General features: G+C 55.6%; 1 protein-coding gene across 2 annotated transcripts in view; it reads left to right on the forward strand.

The window, feature by feature from the left end:
• The first annotated feature begins 251 nt into the window (after positions 1 to 251).
• The window catches only part of LRFN1 (leucine rich repeat and fibronectin type III domain containing 1), a 51863-nt gene continuing 33351 nt past the window's right edge, over positions 252 to 18763 (forward strand). The window contains exons 1-2 of one of the 2 annotated variants that reach the window (XM_053268774.1): positions 252 to 712; positions 2235 to 2722. In XM_053268774.1, the coding sequence (XP_053124749.1) occupies positions 2598 to 2722 (125 nt within the window). In that variant the 5' untranslated portion in view covers positions 252 to 712; positions 2235 to 2597. The remainder of the gene's footprint in view (positions 713 to 2234; positions 2723 to 18763) is intronic. The other variant, XM_053268775.1, reaches the window with a different exon arrangement.

The following is an 18763-nucleotide window of genomic DNA, read 5'->3' on the forward strand; positions in this document are numbered from 1 at the left end:
AAAGATTTTCCAGCGCGAGCTCCTTGACTCCGCCTCCCGCGGCTTGTTCCCGCCCTCCCCATCTGCAGAGAGGGGGCCGGCCCTTCCCCTCCCCCCACCCACCCACCCACAGCCCCCCGCCCCCGCTCGCCGGCCCCCTCCCCCCGCGCGCTGGCCGGAGGAAGGTTGCCCCTCGCCGGCGCGCTCCTCCCGGCCTCTCCGCGCCGCTCCGGGGAGGCGCTTCCGACGAGCGCTCCGCCTCCCATTCCCCCCCGCCCCGCCCCGCCCCAGCCCCAGCCCAGCCCCGGCTCCGTTCTGCGGGGCTGGGAAAAGCCGAGGCAGGAGCGAGGCTCGGCCCCTCTCTGGCTCTGGCTCGGCGGCGAGCTCAGCCAGCCCCCCTCCTCCGCGCCCGGCGACCGCTCCCCGCGCTGCGCGGCCATGGCGCAGGAGCCCAGCTAAGGAGGCGCGCTCCGGGGGCCACAGCCCGCCGCCCCCCCCCCCGCTCCTTGCGGATCTCGCCGCCAGACTCGCCTTTGTTGTGGATTCCGCCGATGGAGCCTGCAGGGAGCCGGCCTGGAGGGGAGCCCTGAGGGCCCCCGCAAGCCTGCCGAGCCGCCCGGGCTCCTGGGGGCAGGGCGCACGCAGCCCCCTGGATGCAGCCAGCCACCCCGCCGAGAAGCCCGCCGAAAGGATGACCCCTCCCATCGGGTGAGACTCAGCAGCACCCCCGAAGGTAAGCGGCCCGGCCCTGCCCCCTTTCCCCGGGGGGAGGCGGGGAGGGCGCCGCCGGGGCGACACCTGCTCAGGGCGGGAGGGGGTGCGATGCCCCAGATGGTAGCTGAGGGCTTTGTCCGAGGTTGAGGGGGGCGGCTGGCGGAGGGGCTCCGGGGGGTTGCTGGAGCCAGGAGGGGGGGGATGTCCCACCGCTGGGACCTTGGCTTTTCTGGTGACTGGACTGGTTGGGGGAGAGGCGGGGGAGCAGCTTTGCCAGTCATTGGAGGTCTGTGATGGCGAAGTGGGGGTGTGTGTGTGTGTGTGCTTGTGTCCGAGCGGTGTGTGAGGTGGGGGCATGTCCAGCGGCTCAGAGCCGGCTTGGCTTTTCGAAACTGACGTGGTCGGGGTCGATGCAATTGGCAGTGTGCGGGGTGGGGGGAGGCGTTTCTGGTGATGTTTGGGGAGAACCGCTTGGATGCTCCATTTTGCCCCGGCGGGGGTCTTTCTGTGCTGGAGGCAGGGGCCAGTCTTGGAAGATGCTGCTGTGATGGCAGTCGGTGCCAGAGATGGGGTCGGGCGATCTGTGGGCAGCAGGCAGGTGGCGGGCGTGGGGGGGGGCGCGGCATAGATCTCTTTGCTGCAAGCTGTTTGCGGGGCGGGGGACGCGAATTGGATTGCATTGCGTTGCATGCCCTTGTGGAAAAGATCCGGGGTACTGAGGGGTTTTGTTTTTTGTGTTTTGTTTTGGAGGAAGATCTGGCCTTGGAGGCTGGGGGCTGGAATGCGCGCGGGGGGGGCGTTTCTCCCCATGAAGGTTGCTTCCGTGGCTCCAGCTCGGCTAGTCTCTCTCTCTCTCTCTCTCTCTCTCTCTGGGCTGGCGCTGCCGACTGTGTCTCGGAGGGCTTCCCAACGCTGTGCCTCGCCTCTGCCAGACTATGGGGGTGGCAGCTGGTTTGAAAGTGGGGGAGCTCTGCCAGGGGAAAGAGGTGCCCTCCTCTGCCTTTGGCAGGCAACCCGGCAGCCGCCGCCCCCCCCGCCCGCCGCCGCGCGCTGCTGTCCCTGGTGCTGAATCGCAAAGCGCCTCTGCTGGATGGGGGGGCGGGGGAGAGGAAGAACAGAGAGGCTGGAAACACGCACACCGAGGGAAGCCCCCTTTATGGAGCTGAGCAGTGCCAGGAAAAAACCCCTCCAGTTCCCCTCCTTAACATTTTTGGAAGAGGCTCTAAGCTCCTTCCAAATGAGAACATGGCAACAGCTGCCCAAGAATGCCCGCTTCTGGGCTCTCGGATTGAGCGCTGTGGCTTGGATGGGCAATTGTGCTCACCGGGTGGGTCTGTACTGGGTGATTTACGCACACCCCCCACACACCTTGCATCAGTTGTTCTCCCAAGCCCCCCCCCCCCGCCCTTCAGACTCGGTTGCCTCCTGGGTCCCTGGGCTGCTGGACTGAGCCACGGGTGACGTTTTTCTCCCTCGTTTTGCCTCCTCTCTCTCTCTCTCTCCCTCCACTCCTCCGTGTTGGTCTGTTTCCTGCCCTCAAGGTTGATGTATGCTGCTTTTTTGAAACTGGGATGAAGGATGGATGCTCAGCTTTCAGAGAGAGCATCAAATGGAGCTTTGCTCGTTTCCTTGAACGCCTGACCGCCTCATCGCTTCTGTGTAAAGATGCTCCTGGACAGACAGATGTTCATTCGCTCACTGACATTCACACTGGCAAATGCACACGGTGCGCACGGAGCCCCGAATGGAACACGCAGTGGCTGCTCTCCCGCTCTCCCTCCATGCTCAGCCATGGAAATGCAGGCACACTCCGCGGCTTGACTCACTGCCAGCGAGAGATACACTCTTAAGTATGCAGGCATTAAAACGTGCACCCTTAATGACACGCCCGCTTGCATTTAGCAATGTGCCCAGAAGCATGCACAACAAAGAGGTGCGTTATTGCTGTTATTATGTGTGGAGCACCAGCAGCATCTGAGGCATTTCGCGGAGGGAGCGTGAGCAAAAGGCACGTTTTTGTTGAAAAGTGGTATGTTAATAATAATAATAATAATAATAATAATAATAATAACAACAGAAAAGCCTCCATGCACATGCACACACACGTCTCTGCTTACAAACTAAATGTTGGCAGAAGGGAAGGTAGAAGTAAAAGTTACAGGTTGAATGCTGTGGTTTTGGTGTGTAAATTGTGTGTAAACTTTGGTGTAAATTGCGCTCTCTAGGCTAAAGGAGGGGATAAATACCCCAAGACCTGCCTAATCTCTCTGCTCCAGCCACACACAAACAGGCCTCAAGTTTAAATTCCTTCCGTGATCTGATTGAAAGGGAGGCACATCTGTTGCTCTCTGACTTCCAGGAAATAATCTCTGACAACAGAGAGGTAGGCATTTTGCCACTCCCACACTTATTCATGAACATCCTTACACATAGCCAAACTCATTGCCTGTGTACCCATTGTTTTTTAAGAAAAGGATTAAACAAATTCCTGGAAGAGGAGAGATCTAGACACCAGCTATTAGTCACGATGACTATACAGAGCCTCCATCTTTAGGGGCAGTATATCTCTGAATGCCAGCTGCTGGTGGCCAGGAGGGGGCAAGAGCACAGGAGGTGTGTTACATTCATGTTAAGGTTGCTGGAGGGGTTTGCGTAGCCACTGTTGGGAAACAGGATGTAAGCTAGACAGGCCCACTTGGGCGTGATCCCTCCAGGACTCTTCTTGTAACACAGACTCTCTGGCATACATGACCACATTTTCATGCAATGTGATCAGAAGGATGTTTGTGTATTCAAAAGCAGTCTGCCTGAATTCCATGGGGTTTCCTCGCCGGTACAAGCCACGGGCACTTGTGGGCACATCGTCATATTTTTCACCCACAGTCCTGCTGGTGTGGGTTCTGTTCTTATTTATTTATTTTACACACTTCTAAAACTCACATCGCTGGGCGGTTTGCAACAATATCCCTTTTCTTCAAGTGCTTCAGAGTGATTACAATGACCCTGCTAGGTAGGCTGGTGTGATTGCTATACTTGTGGCTGAGAGGAAGGTGGCTTGTCTAAGGCCATCTGCACAGCACGTGGCAGGGGCGAGATTTGAACCAGAGGCTTGCTGCCCGTGCCATGCTCTCCTAAGCCCTCCGCTGTGCCAGCTTGCGTGGGTCAGAGCCTTGTTTTGTCTATTTCAGTACCGTGCTGGTACTGTAGTGCCGTTAGCCAGGGCGTGTGGGTGTTGCATTCATTCATTTGATACTATCCTCTGTGTCTATCTGTGCGTGCACGCTGCTGATGTGTGTGTGTGTGTGTGTGTGTGTGCGCGCGTGCATGCACAGGAGTGCTCAGAACAGCAATGTGTGTTTCACAACCTGCTACACACAACACTTGGTCAGATTTATTTGGATCTGGACTGACGTTCTCCATTTGTGTTTATGAATGCTCAGTGGCTGGCCATGGGAACAGGATCACCAGCGCCCCCCGCCCCCTGAGGCTTCTCACGGAGGCTTCTGAGCTCTGGCTGCTATGAAAGGCGAATTAGCCTCTGATGAACAGCAGTGTGGTATAGTGGTTGAGGTTTTGGTCTCTGACTGGGGTGGTACAGGATTCTTGGTTACAACGCTTTCTGGGGGAGCTGGAGCCACTCTCCCTCTCTCTCATAACCCTCGCAGGGTTGATGTGAGGATCAAAGGGAGGGTAACATGTATGCTGCCAGAGCTCCTCAGATGAAGAGTGGGATAAGCATCCAGTAGCTTCCAAGAGGCACATTCTGGCCGTGGGGCACGACCTCCTGGGCCAGCTGGCCAACCGCATCTCTGGTTTCACACGGCCTCTCGCCCCAGTGAGGCTGAGAAGTAGTCGGTGGTCCAGCTTTGAAGTCCACTTGAGATGGGTGACATGAGTGGAGAGACACGGGGGGGGAGGGAGAAAGCGAGGGGCGGGTGGGTGGGTGCCAGTGTGAATTTCGCTCTGTGCTCATGTGCCTCCTTAGGAGAGTGAATTTATAGTCTAGTGTGTGACTGCCAGGCATGTGTGTGGGTGATCCCCAGTGTGAAATGTCACAGTCCGTTTGTGTTGGCTGTTCAGGAAGCAAAAACTCAGCAGGCAGAAGGGGAGGGGGCTGCTGGCTCTAGGACCTTGAGTCCCTCTGCTCCCCACATCCCCACCAAAGGGGTGAGACGCAACATATCCAGCCCAGCATTGGGGTCATGGGAAGGCCTGGGGCTGTGCCTCTGGCTTCCAGCACTTCCTTCCCACTCTGTCCACGAAACACACACACACACACACACACACACACACACACACACACCCGTGAGGCTGCTACAGGAAGAGTCTTTCTGAGTGTGGATGGAGGGGGCTGTGGGGAGGGTGTCGCTGTCTTGCAGCCTAGATCCAGCACTTACCGCAGATCTGAGCCGTCAAAATCCATCTGCTGCAGCTCCAAACAGCTGTTCCTCCTCCCATCCCCGAAAAAGGGCCCTGCTGGATTAGGCCACGAGCGGCATCTAGGCTGGCATCCTGTCCTCGGCTGTAGCTTGCCGGAGGCCTCCCAGCTCAGTGGAGGAATCCCTTGTGACCAAGCCCTTGAACCCACTGAGAGCCCTTGTGCTCCTTTGGCTTGCAACGCCCTTCAGCTGCTGTTTTGCAAAAAACGGGGGCGGGGGGCATGGTCCCATGGTAGAGCATCTGCTTTCCATGCAGAAGGTCCCGGGTTCAATTTCTGGCTTCTCCAGGTAGGGCTGGGCGGGACTCTTGCCTGATCCTTTGGAGAAGCCACTGCCGGTCAGTGTAGGCAATACTGAGCTAGCTGGACCAAGAGTCAGACTCGGTAGGAAGCAGCTTCCGATGTTCCTATCTGCAGCTTGTGGGGCGGAGAGCTGGTCTTGTGGTAGCCAGTATGAACTGTCCCCTTTGCTAAGCAGGGTCTGTCCTGGTTTGCATTTGAAGGGGAGACTCCATGTGTGAGCACTGGAAGACATTCTCCTTGGGGGATGGGGCTGCTCTGGGAAGATCACCTGCCTGCTTGCACGCAGAAGGTTGTGAGTTCACTCCCTGGCAGCATCTCTAAGATAGCTCTGAGAGAGACTCCTGCCTGCAGCCTGGGAGAAGCTACTGCCAGTCTGTGTAGGCAATGCTGAGCTAGATGGACCAAGGGTCTGACTCGGCAGAAGGCAGCTGCCTATATTCCTATAAAGAAAGCCTGGGATGCCTTGCACAACTTTGCTGGCATTGGCTGGGCCCTGCCTCCAAGTAGGCGTGTGCACAAATGGTTCACGCCGAACCGGTTCGCCTCGATCTGGGGCTGGTTTGATCGTGGACTGTACTATCGGTGGTTCAGGCCGGAACCAGGCCTGATTTCGGGTGAAGCAGTTTGGCATGATAAGGGGGCCAGGTGGTGGTGGCGAGTGAGTAAGTAAGCTGCTTACCTGGCCAGCACAGATGCTGGATGCTCCACTCACCCTTCTGGTGGCCCCAAGCGGCACGCTTCCCTATCTTTTACCAGGTCTCCGTTGAAATAGGGGGGAGTGCGCTGTCTGAGGCCACTGGGAGGGCGAGCAGCTGCACCAGCCAGGTAAGCAGCTTATTTACTCGTTTGCTGCCCCTGCGTGGCTGCCCCTTACCCCTGAAAGGGTCCCCCACCCCCTGTCCTTGTAAAGGGGGATCCTCACCGGATTCCCCTTTACAAGTATATCCCCCGAACTGGTTCGGCCCGGTTCGATGATTGAACCAGACTGGATCCGGTTCAGGTGGACACAGGGCCGGGTCAGTACGAATCTGGTCCAGATTCAAAACCAACTGGCCAGACCAGTTCTGTACACACCACTAGCTGAGCAGCCATGAGTTCCCTGCCGGCCACATTCAGCCTTCCTCCTTCACTCCCTTGGAATGGTATTGGCTAGTCAGCTTTGGGGCATGCAAATCAGCTGGCAGGAGAACGTTTCCCTCTCCAAGAGCACCCACGCGCTTCTCACCTGCTTCTGAGCCCCCTGGGGGCTCTTTCCCCTCCACCCTAGTGGATCTTTCGCTTCTGGCTGCTCAGGGGAAGGTGTCAGTGATAGAACGTTGACGCGGTGCAGAAACTGGGTGTGATCTGTGGTGCGTGGATGCCATGCTTTTCTGCCTTGAAACCAGCACGTGATGCAGCCGATGCCTGGCAAACGGCTGAAATCTATGGGAGCCCGATATGACTCAGTGCCCAGGGCACGCAACGGTGATCGGTACGGTTCTGCTCCAGGCCAGGAAATCTTGTGCTGAAGCAATAGGGCATTTTTGTGGCTTACGTGCAGGGTCTGCCTTCTTGTCAGCATCCGATTGCTTGAGCAGTAAGAAGGTTTGTGAGCATTTCATCAACGCCATAAAAGCTCGGCCAAAAGCTTGGAGCGGATGGGGGGGGGCGGAGATTGCTCGCAGGCAGGCAACAGCTAACCTTTATCCTCCTCTGTCCAAAAGCATTTCTAATGTGAGTGAGGAGTCTGAGTAGAAGCCCGTCCCATTAAGAGGGAGTGTCTCCTTTGCACAAGTCAGAAGAATGGCTGTGGAGGGATGACAATCCGTCGGAGAAGCTGCTGCACTTGATATCCCAGGGATGGCCTCACGCACGCTGCTCTGAGCATTGCCACCCTCCCTTAATATGGATGCAGCCGCTATTTTGCATTCTGGATGAGCAAGGTGGACAGTTGGTCCGTTCAGCAGGGGTCCCGCACGTCTCTGCCAAATGGCAGCCCCTGAGGTGGGCTGGGGGCAGGGCCAAGGCGCAGCCGTGTGGGGGCCGGCAGTTGTAGCTGGGGAGAACAGGTGGAAGGGCTGGACCAAGGCAGCCGGAAGAAGAACGGGGCCGGGCGAGGCACGCTCTGGGGCTGGGCTGGGCGGCCTTTCCTCTCCCCCACCCTCCCCACCCTCCACAATGATTTCCACCTTGGGCTGGACAACATGCTTCATCGCGAGGCTCCAGAGGCGCTACAGGTGCCTGGGGTGCAATTGGGGGGGGGGTTCTTGCCATGGGCCGTATGGGGCGACTGTAAATGTTCACGCTAACTGTGCTGCCGGAGCAGTCAAGGTTAAGGATGAGTGGAAGCCCCTTGAGGAATTTGGCTAGTTTAGCTCAAATCAATATGTGGAATTTCATCTCCACGCTGGCTTGATTTTGCTGCTGCCTTGGCTCACTGCCCCCGTGCCTCCTCCCTCCCAATAAGCACCATATTCCTGTCCCTAGGCAGAGCGTGAGGCTTTCCCCACAGCCCCCTTGGCCTCTCCTTTCCCCCATGCCTCACCTCGCCTCACTGTTCCCCCCTCCAGCCTCAGCCTCCCATCCTTCCTTCAGGCCCCTGCATTACTTGCCTCTCTCTTGCTTCCTTCAGTCTCCCCCTTGCCCTTTTGCTCTCAGTCCCGAGGATCCCTCGGTCATCTCCCCCTCTGGTTCCCTGCCTGCCTGGTGCTCCTGTCTCTGCCTTTCCACTCATCGACGACACAAATCTCCCCCTGTCCCTCAGCCCCATATGGGTTTTCTTCCTTCTGTACAAACTGACCTTTCACTTTTCTCACGGAAGTTGTGTCACTTGTCTCTATTCTGTTGCTGACACCTTCAGAATGCTCACAAATGCTTGGTGGCCTCCTAGAGTCTCAGCCCTTGCCTCGTAGGTCCTTTTCTGTTGCAGCTACATTTTGCGAGTTCTGAGGCAAGAGCCTTCCACGGATACCAGTGGCATGTGTGGAAAGAGATGCACTGCTACCTGTAACCAGTGGGGGAGGGCTTGGGATTGTGGAAGGCCCCAAATTCCAGGCAGCCCCACTTTTGTGAAAGAAAACCCTAAACTTTAAGTTGGGGCAAAATGATAGCATTTGCAGCAGAAGCCAAGGTGGAAACCCATCGCACTGTTTACAGCCAGGAGAGCTGGGAAGTCCCAAGTGCTTGATGGGTGGTGAACTTAGAGGAAGGGGGGCCAAACGGGGTCCCGGTCCCAATCCAGTCCTGATTGACATCTCTGCTATTAATCGGAAGGTAGTTATACTCCAATGGACAGCACCTGACAAACAGAGCCTCTGCCATGGATATCTGGAGAGAGGTTTGGGTGCCTGGAGTATTCTCATGCCCAAGTGTCCCGTCCTTGGCAATGTGGTGTGGCTTGGGTTCTCTGCCCTACCAGAAAGGCTGGGGAGCCGTTCAGTTGGCCCATGGGAAAGGGTGCTGAATCAGCAGGGAGCTGTCCAGCTGGCCAGGAGGCAGAGGAGTTGCACTAAGCACTACCCGGCAGCAAGTGAGCGGGGTTTTTTGCGGCCTTCTGACTTCTTGGCACAGCACTAGGGCCCTGACTGAGGTCATGGCTGAGCTCTTGCTTCCTCCTGCTGAGTAGGGTTTGGTGGCGGAAGACCTCATGCCGCCAGATGCACTCAGTGCTTCTGGACTGGACTCCTGCTCAGGTGTGTCACGATTTCTGCTCTGGGGATCCTTAGGGTGATGGAGGGGTGTGTGGAGCATCCAGTCAGGGGGCACAGGGGCCCCCCCTGACTCTGCAGGGCTCCCCTCCCCATAGATGGCATCTTCCAAGGCAGCAGCCTTCTGGTGCCCTTGCGGGTATGCTAACTTCCTTTGGTGCCAGGTTTGCTGGGTCTGGCAGTGTGGTGCTCTGGTTTGGGGTACAGGCTGGTCCTGACACTGTGTGGGTTTTCCGTGCACCATCAGTCTGTGTCCCACTGATCTTTTTCTCAGCTCGGTGGTTATAGCCAACCTGATGATGGTGATGATAATGATGATTATATGGAAAACATATATACCATTCTTCCACAAAAAGTCTCAAACCAGTTTGTATCATAAAGGCATGAATTGTTTCCCCTTCCCAAAGGGACTCACCATCTTAAAAGCAAACCAAACACCAGGGAGAGGACGCCAGCAACAGCCACTGGAGGGATGCTGTGCTGAGGTTGAATGGGGCCAGTCAATCTCGCCCCCGCCCCATCCCTGCTGAACAGAAGAGAGACCCCACTGGAAGAAGTTCATCTTTGCCCAATCAGCTGGGGTTGGTGTCGTCACCTCCTCCTGGCCTTGGCCATGAGCCGCACTGGCCCAGCCAGGCCTACCCTGCCCCCTCTCCAGCACTGATGGGGAAGTCCAGGCTTCTGAAAACCTTCCCCCCGATCAGCCAGCCCGGACTCCCCATACCCATGATGCTCTGTCTGTGGGCCCAGATTGGCCATGGCGGTGCCTTGGCCGCCTGCTGCAGGCATGCTCCCTTGGCCCCAAGAAGGTTTCACAAAATAAGCAAGAAACTGAAAGGATGCCGTCTTCTTGCAAAGATCTCCTTATCTCGTTGTTGGCAAACAAGGCGTCGAGGAGCTGGAGTGAAATATGGTTATCAGGTGATGGAAGGAGCAAAACTTGCGTTCCTTCACAGCTCGTCTTCTGTACGGGGGCCCTTCTAGAGACGTAGCCAATAAATATTAAAACAAGGCAGCGCCAGTATGAGTGGAAACTACTTGAGCAGAGCATTTACCTTGCATGAGGGCTCTCCACTCTGCAGTCATTATTTCTTGCTTAATGTTCCTTGTTTTAAGCAAGCCATAATGCTACGACAAGGCTCTTGCGTTTCCCCTTTATGTGGCTGAGTTAACTCTTAGCCATTAGGAGTTAACTCCTGCGGTTGAAGGGCCTGCCCCTCCTCACATTTGTAAGTGAGGCTTGGAAGCAGAAGCTCCAAGCACCCTCATGCAATCGGGGAATTGGGAAGGGACAATTGGAGGTCATCCAGCCTGACCCTGTTTCTAAATGCAAACTGGCCTGTTTCTGGGACTTCATTGCATCCCAGGAGCTCCTGCTGATCATTCCTATGCACTTCTACATATGGCAAAATGCTTTAGAATTGTTATTTGTATCCTACCCTTCCTCGGTGATGACTGATAAAGCCCCCGCGTGACTCAGCACCAGGGATTTCATGGTCTGCCTCCTCCTTTTTGAATCTGCTGTGGTCATCTGAGGAGGCCTTAGGTGGGTGCTCCCAGGAACTGAGGCGGGTGCAGGCTGGAGATCGGGTGATCTTTGCTGTGAGACCCTCGCTTTGGGACAACTTTCTCAGCCATGGCCCTCTGGAATATGGGAGGAATGCTGGCCCACCTTACAGGGTGGTTGTTGCAGTGGCTGCAGAGTGCTATGAACCCTCAAAATCCATCCCCAATCTGCTCATTAGCATCACGCCAAATGTTGGTCTTCTCTGCTTCCTCTATGGACCATTGTATTTGTAAACACACACTCATTAAAATTCTTTCCTCTGCTCTGGGGCTATTTTTAATTCTCATTTTTTAATTGGATTTCTGCCTGATTCTGACCTTCATGGCAAAAGAGAGGGATGCGACCCCAGCAACAAACGCGGGATTGACGAGGAAAGGGGGACTCTGCTGGCTCTCCTGCTCCCTTCCCTTCCCCTCATTATTAATACAATTGCAGACGGCTTCAGAGAGACCCGATCCTCCTAATGGGGTTTGGGTTTTCATCTTAATCAGGTTTTCCTGGCTTGCTTTTCAGCTCCAGCTTGGCGCTGGCTTTGTTTTGGTGGTTTTCGAAAGATTTTGAACACCAGCCTGACTCCTCTTGGTGCCTTCCTATCTCCCTCTGCAGTCAGGCCCAACCTTCTGTTTGCTTTGCCCTATTTAGACCCAGAGGAGTCCACACAAAGCTGAGTGGGGCCCTTGGTCCCTCTCGCTCCGCCTTGTCTGCACTGACTGGCAGCAGTTCTCCAGGCAGGATGCCTTCCCAGTTCTGCCGGGAGATGTGGGGAACCGAACCTCAGACCTCCTTCTTTCTAAACAGGCAGTCTACCACTAAGCGAGGGCCCCTCCCCGAGAGGAAACTGCCTCATACTGAGTCTATCCATCTGGCCCACTATGGCCTGCTCTCTGACTGGCAGCGTCTCTCTCAAATCTCAAGGTCCTTTCCAGCCCTGCTTCCTGAGAGGCTTTTAACCAGAGAAGCTAAGGACGGGATATTATTATTATTATTATTATTATTACATTTATATCCCACTCTTCCTCCAAGGAGCCCAGAGTACTACAGACTTGAGTTTCTCTTTCACAACAGCCCTGTGAAGTAGGCTAGGCTGAGAGAGAAGTGACTGGCCCAGAGTCACCCAGCTAGTTTCATGGCTGAATGGGGATTTGAACTCAGGTCTCCCCGGTCCTAGTCCAGCACTCTAACCACTACGCCACGCTGGCTCTCTACCCTGGATCTGCACCCAAAGCACGTCCTCATCCGGTGTGCTCCTCCTCATCCATGAAGCTCCCTCCTCCTCCTCCTCCTCAGCCAGAGCTCCGGTCCATTCAACGCAGTCCTGCCGACTCTGACGGGCAAGGTCCGAGATCCAGACACGGCTGCGCCTTCTCATCGGGGCTTCAGCTTTGGGGCGGGGAGGAGCGGAAGGAGGTGGCCCGTCGGGGGCCTTCGAGTTCCCTGCCTTGCCATCCCCTCTGGGTGGGATGGATGTGGAGGTGGCACGCTCAGGGTGCCCGGTGGAGAGGAAAGGACTTGGCCTTTGTGTGGAGCTGGCACCCAACCAGCGGCAGGGCCAATCTTCTGGCCACTAGCCCTGGTTAAAATTATGGGTCCCTTGACAGGAGACGATCTTTAAGCAGCTAATAATTGCTTTCAGTAAGGTTGTGAATATTCTTTCATTAATATTGTTAATGTCATAATGTGCTGGGGATGGACTTTGGCCCCTGCACCACCCGGGGGCATTTGAGTTGTGCACCCCAGGAGTAGATGCTGGGGGCAGTGGTGGGTCTCATCCAGGGCTGGTCCTGACAGGTTGCAAGGGCAGCCTGGCTCCCGTCCTCTGCCCAGGACTGTGCTGAAGGCTGCGTCCCCCCCCCCGCCACCTGCAGCAGGCTCCGGCCCCCCTCCATCTCCGGCGGACTCACAAAGCCCCTTGTGGATTGGGACCCTCTTGCTCCTTCACACGGGAGTGAGCAGGCCTTCCCTGTGGCCCCCTCGGGTTCTGCGCGCCAGCATCGGGAGCAATGGAGGCTGGTGGCCGAAGAAGAGCCCCGCAGGCTTATAAGGGCTGTGGTGTGTTTTTGTTGGAAACTCTGGCTGGTTTGATTGGCCCAGGCTGCTCCTAATTAGCCCACGGAGGCGAGTGCCAGCAGGTTGAGTGAGGCCAAGGCAAACGCTGGAGCAGCAGCCGGGAGGCAGCTGGAATGGAAAGGGGTGTGTGATTTATCACCTTGGGCGGGCAGAGAGGCTCTGCATCTGCCAGCAGCACCTCTTGTTGGGGAGAGACAATGGGATTTCAGTCCCATTAGGAGGTGGGTGCCTGTGTGAAGAACGGGGGTGGTGGGGAGCAGAGAGTGTGTCTTCCCTCTCATAACCTAGATCTCTGAGTCACCCACTGACATTGATTGGTGAGAGAGTTGGGGCAGACAGCAGGAAGTCCTCCTTCACACAGTGGAACTCCCTGCCACAAGGTGTGGTGATGGTCGCTAGCTTCAATGGCTTTAAAAGGAGATTAGAAAATTCAAGGAGGTCTGCCAGTGACTCTGAGCCAGGCTGGTTATAACATCTCCTTGTTCAGAGGCAGCGTCCCTCTGCAGAGCAGATGCTGGGAATACATTTTGCGAAAGGTTAGTTGCCTTCCTGCTCTGGCTGGGGCTCTCAGGAGGCTTCTGGCTGGCGACTGTGGGAAGCTGGAGGCCAGACCAGATGGGCCTTGACCGGGCTCTTCTGTTGTTGAGCTCACAACCCAGTCTCCGTTTCCCCCTTTGCCGTAAAGTTGATGGGAATGCCTTGAATGGCAAGGTACCACCCATCAGTTGGGCATGCTCTTATCCAATGGAACCTCTGAGTGCCAGTTGCTGGGCAGCAATGGAGGGGGAGGCCCCTGCCTTCCTGCGGGCTTCTGTGGGGGGCGAGACTCGTTTTCTCGATGCTCCCACTAGCCGGGTGTGGCTACCTCTCCTTGGGCTCTTCTGCCCTCAAGTGAAGCAAAGAGGGGAGATGGACGGGGCTGTGAATCTAGCCAACTTCACTCTGCCATCCCGTGAGAGTGAAAGGGAACTGGCGTTGACCGGGTGGCCAGATCAGATCCCTGTGGGCATGATTAGTGCCAGAGTATTTCCATTCTTGCTTTTTGTGCAGATCTGCCCAGATACGGGGAACAGAAATAAATTAAAAAATCACGCTTGCGCACATGCCAGAAAGGGAGATGCATGCAAGATTTCCTTCTGCCTGTGTGTGTGTGTGTGTGTGTGTGTGTGTGCGCGCGCGTCCACCCGCACCCGCGTATGCACACATGCGCGTGCGCGCGCACACACACACACACACACACACACACACACACACACACACACACCCTTTCTCCTTTCCACCTCCCAGCAAGTCCAGCAAAAGATCTTGCCACTTTGGCTATCCTAACTAGATGCCATATGTGCCAATTAAGACATGCCCCAAAGGAAGGGCCCCATTTGCTGCTTTCCACAGGCAGGGATGTGCGACTGGCTTGGAGGTTCTGGGGCGGGGGGGGGGGCTCTCCTGGGCAATTGGATCCTTGCCAGGCCTTTGGGGTGGAATCAGGGAATCTTTCCTCCTGCCCTCAGAAGCATCTCCTGGAATCGGGATTGGGAGCTTTAATAGGATTAATCAGCAGCTCAATCAGTGTAATGAATTAATCGAAGATTAAAAGATGCAGTTTTAAAATGGGGTTTTTAATCTTGGCTGCCTCCTGAGCAGAGGGGGGCTGCACGCGGGTGGCCTTGCCGTCAGCCATTGGCGTTGGTCCCTGTTTTGTTCAAGGTGATTGTCCCGGCAATAAATGATGGATCTGTGTTAATTAGCAGAGACTTATATTCACTTGGTATTGTCAGGGTTGGGTGTTCTCTGCATCCCACACTTCCAGATCGCGTGTCTAGGAGCCTGAACCCCGCCCCAAGGAAAGCCACGTTCTCTGCGGCCTGAGACCCTTTTGCCGGCTGTTCCTTTGCATAGATTTGCTTATGTTGCATCGCGCAGGTCAGCCATGGAGAGGGGAAGGGGTTCTGCAGGACCCCGGAGTGCCCACCCACACACACCTTGAGAGGGGGTTATTTCTTCCTTTATGGCAATGGTTCTCAGCCTTGGGTCCTCCGGTATTGTTGGATGACAACTCCCATCATCCCCAGTGACAGTGGCCAAAGGCCGGAGGTGGTGGGCGTTGTAGTCCAGCGTTTGAGGGCCCACGGCAGAAAGCCCCTTCCTTCTGGCTTTCTAAGTTGTACAATGTCAAGGGGAAAAGACGCTCAACAGCTCTTCGCTCCATACGAAGCAGCTTGCAGGACTTCAAACTCCTTTGCGGACTATGTATGTATTTAAGCAATTTCTATCCCATCTTTCCGTTCTAAAAAGAACGCTCGAGGCAGCACACTGCAAGGACGTGGTAGACTGAAGCAGCATAATACAATTCAGTGCAGCAGAGAGGTGGGAAACCCTCACACTCGGGCACAACTGCGGGTCTGTACACCGCCCTGAGATGTATATATGGCAGTACATAAATCAATAAACAGCCAATAGAAAGCTGACGGACCGGGGCTCAATCAGCCTACTGGGGCAGGGAGTTCCATATGTTGGGCACCACAATAGAGACAACCCCTCATGTGCCCCACCAACCACACATCTGAGGGTGACGGGACGCACTGGAGGCCCTGCCCCACCATGGATCCTAGTGGATGGGCAGCCTCGTCCCAAGCAAGGCAGTCCTTACGCCGCAGTGGCCCCCAGCAATCCAGGGCTTCAGCGTCAAGAACCAGCACTTTGAATCGCATTTGGAAATGGACCAGAAGCCCGTGCAGTCTGAACAGTAATGGAGTCACGTGCTCCAAACAAACAGGCCCTGCTGGAGCAAGCCCAAGAAGGCCCATTGAGTCCAGCCTCCTGTTTCCGACAGTGGCCCCCACTGGCTGCCTCTGGGAAGCCCGCAGGCAAGAGGGGAAGGCAGGCCCCGCTCCTGCCATCGGTATTCAGGCACAGCTGATGGGGAAGTTGCAGCTGGGGGTGGCAGGAATTGCTGAGCAGCTGGAGAGCCTCGGAATGCCCACCCCCTGCCCTCGACGGTCTCTCCCGGGGCATCCATGTGCATGCCTTGGGGGGGGGATGAGGCCAAACCCTGTGGGACGTCATGGATCAAAGGCCATGGTGCCCAACAGGTGACCAGCACCAGCTTCAGAGATCTGCCCCCCAGGAAGGATGGGGACCATGGCAAAACTAGCAAACTGAACCGAAATGAGTGTGAGTGGATGACCACATTATCAGCACTAAAGGAGGCGCAGCTGCCTCTGCTTCCTAGCACCGGCTCGGGTGACTCCTGTCTCTCCGGCCCCGCCCAAGAGCCGTGCTGCCTACAGGCTGGCCATTCATCAGGTAGAGCTGCAAATAAACTTGCAGCTCTCTCTCTATATATATGAATAGATGACGATGAAGAAGAAGATGATAATGAGAAGGTGATCCCACAGAGGCTCAGACCTTGGAGTCTAGTGTGACAACTTCCAACCTGACAAAGAGAGACTTTCTGTCTCATTTGGACTTCTCTTCAGCACGCTGTTAATCAAAGGAAAACCTTCCCGGGAATGCTCCAAAGGCAGGGTATCAGCCCAGTTCAGCACTATAATTACCTCTAACAGGAAAATAACGGGTATGGTAGCTAATATCAGCTCTCTGCCAATTGTAAGCGAAGGTTGCTGGAGCAGATCACTCATAATCACGGCGCAAGGGTACAAAGCATTTGCTCAGCTTTTGACGTCACCTTTATTGGATCCCGCAGAATGGCTAGGTGCTAATGGCTGAAATGCAGCCTCTGCCCGGGCTCTTTCAGGAGCCGCTCTGGCCAAGTCAGAGGCTGCCAGCTGTCACTCAAGACGGATGCCCCAATTCTGGCCCACAGCACGGACTCCTCTGGCCTCTTTGCCCCTAGAACAAGCTCACAGGTTTAGCATGAAAGCAAAATCCATTTCTTTTTTTAAAGCCACATTTAACAAATTGGCAAATAGATTTTTGTGTTTTGTTTTCATGTTTCTCCCATTGATTTTCTTTTGGACTGTGTGTAAATAATAAATTTTTCACAAGATGAAAAGTCAGAGCGATGAGCACAAGACAGAACGGGGTGAGAGGCAGATCTGGGCGGCAATCTCTGCTCAGCTGTGGCGTTTGCAGTGATTTGTCCCGAGCCAGCCAGCCTCTCTGCCTCAGTCTTCCTTCTGTAAAATGTGAGTCTTGTGTGTGTTCTTCTCTGTTCCCAGTTTTCTCTGTCTGCCCAGGGGAAGAGGTCTGGGGCCTTGGTTCATCCCTGAAAGTGCAGGCGGATCAACCGTGGTGTATTCTGCAGATCAATCGTGATATTGCAAAGGGCAGTTCCTGGCATGCCTCCGTTGGGCACAGTGTGCTTCCTGTGCCGGGCATCCTCCTTTCTTCTAAGAGGGTCTGGGGACCCTCTGCCTTGAGCTCTCTATTGGGCAGCTGTTGCTTCACAAACCAATTTGGGGGACGGACAGAGCACTGCCCACAGCTGCAAACCTCCTCCTCCTGAGTTGCTGGAGCCGCATTTCCAGCTGGTTGGAGGGTGTTGCACTTCTTGTCTGCAGGACCCCCCAGCCCCAGCCCTGAGCATCCCCTCCAGCCCCCCCCCCCCCCCGGCCTGGCCAGTTTCTGCCAGCCTTTGGCAGTGGATGATTCGAGATGAGGAGATTCTAAATCCAGAGAACATGAGTAGAAGAGAGAGAATACACCCCAAACTAGAGAGGATGCTTGTGTGTGTGTGTCCGTGTCCGTGTCCGTCCCTCTGCCTCCCTGCCTTGCAGGTTTAGTGCTGGAAGAGAATAAAAAGTACATTACGCTGCTGCTGAGGTTTTGAAGCTCTTTCTCCTCACTTGCCAGGGAGAAGCGAGAGCTGAGATGCTGAGGAGGATGGATTAGGCCTATTAAACCCTCTTCCTTTCTCCACAGTTAATGGCTGGAGCTTCCCTCCCCAGATCACATGCCGGTGGAGCTGAGCCTCTCTATGGGTGTCCGTTCCAGCCAGAGTTCAGCGCCGGCCTTGTTTGAAGGGCACCAAGACTTGATTTGGAGCACATGGAAGGGTTGGGGTTTTTTGAAAATGCAGTGTGCCTCTGAGTGCACACAGAGCTCTTTCGCTGTTGCCTAACTATGGCCCACTGAGAGGAGAGCTGAGCTGGTCTGGTGGCAGCAAGCAGGACTTGTCCCCTGGGCTAAGCAGGGTCCACCCTGGTTGCATATGAAAGGGAGACTGCAACGCAGTGTGAGCACTGCAAGATCTTCCGCTCAGGGGATGGAGGCGCTCTGGGAAGAGCATCGAGGTTCCCAGTTCCCTCTCCCTGGCAGCATCTCCAAGATAGGGCTGAGAGAGATTCCTAGCCACAACCCTGGAGAAGCCGCTGCCGGTCTGTGAAGACAATACTGAGCTAGGTAGACCAGTGGTCTGACTCAGTCTATGGCAGCTTCCAATGTTCCTATGAAGGGATGGCGTGGCAGAGCCTGCCAGCGGAGAGGCAGCCTTCCGTTCGGCCCCTCTCTTTTGGAGCTCTCCTTTTGGCCCTGGACTGTCGCACCACCCTCCTCTGGCCTTTAAAGCCAGGCACGGTTTAAAAGTCCTGTGCTGCAGGTCGATGGAGAACCTGCCTTCCACTGCAGGACAAACCTGGCATTCCTTTGAACCAGGAGTTCCCCACCGGGAGTCCCCAGATGTTGCTGGACTACAATTCCCATCACTCCCCACCGTAGGCCACTGTAGTTGGGGGTGATGGGTGTTGTAGTCCAGAAATCTCTGGGGACTCATGGTTGAGACCCCCTGCTCTACGGGGAGGGAGGGAGGAGATTCAGCACCCACCCCCTTCCCCGCTTCCTGGGCCAAAGGGGCCTTTTGCAGAGGGCATCTTGATTCTTTGGGGCTTTTGGCCCTTGATGCCAGGGTGGCTCCTTGCCCGACAGCAAGAGGAACATGGTTGTCGTCGAGCCAAAACCTGACCTAACCACAAAACCATGGTTGGCAGCCCGCCCCTGCCCAGTTCCACAGGCATCGACGCAAGGACACACATAGTGCAGCAGAGATTGAGG

Source organism: Hemicordylus capensis, chromosome 7 (genome assembly GCF_027244095.1).
Source record: "Hemicordylus capensis ecotype Gifberg chromosome 7, rHemCap1.1.pri, whole genome shotgun sequence".
Taxonomy (NCBI): Eukaryota; Metazoa; Chordata; class Lepidosauria; order Squamata; family Cordylidae; genus Hemicordylus; species Hemicordylus capensis.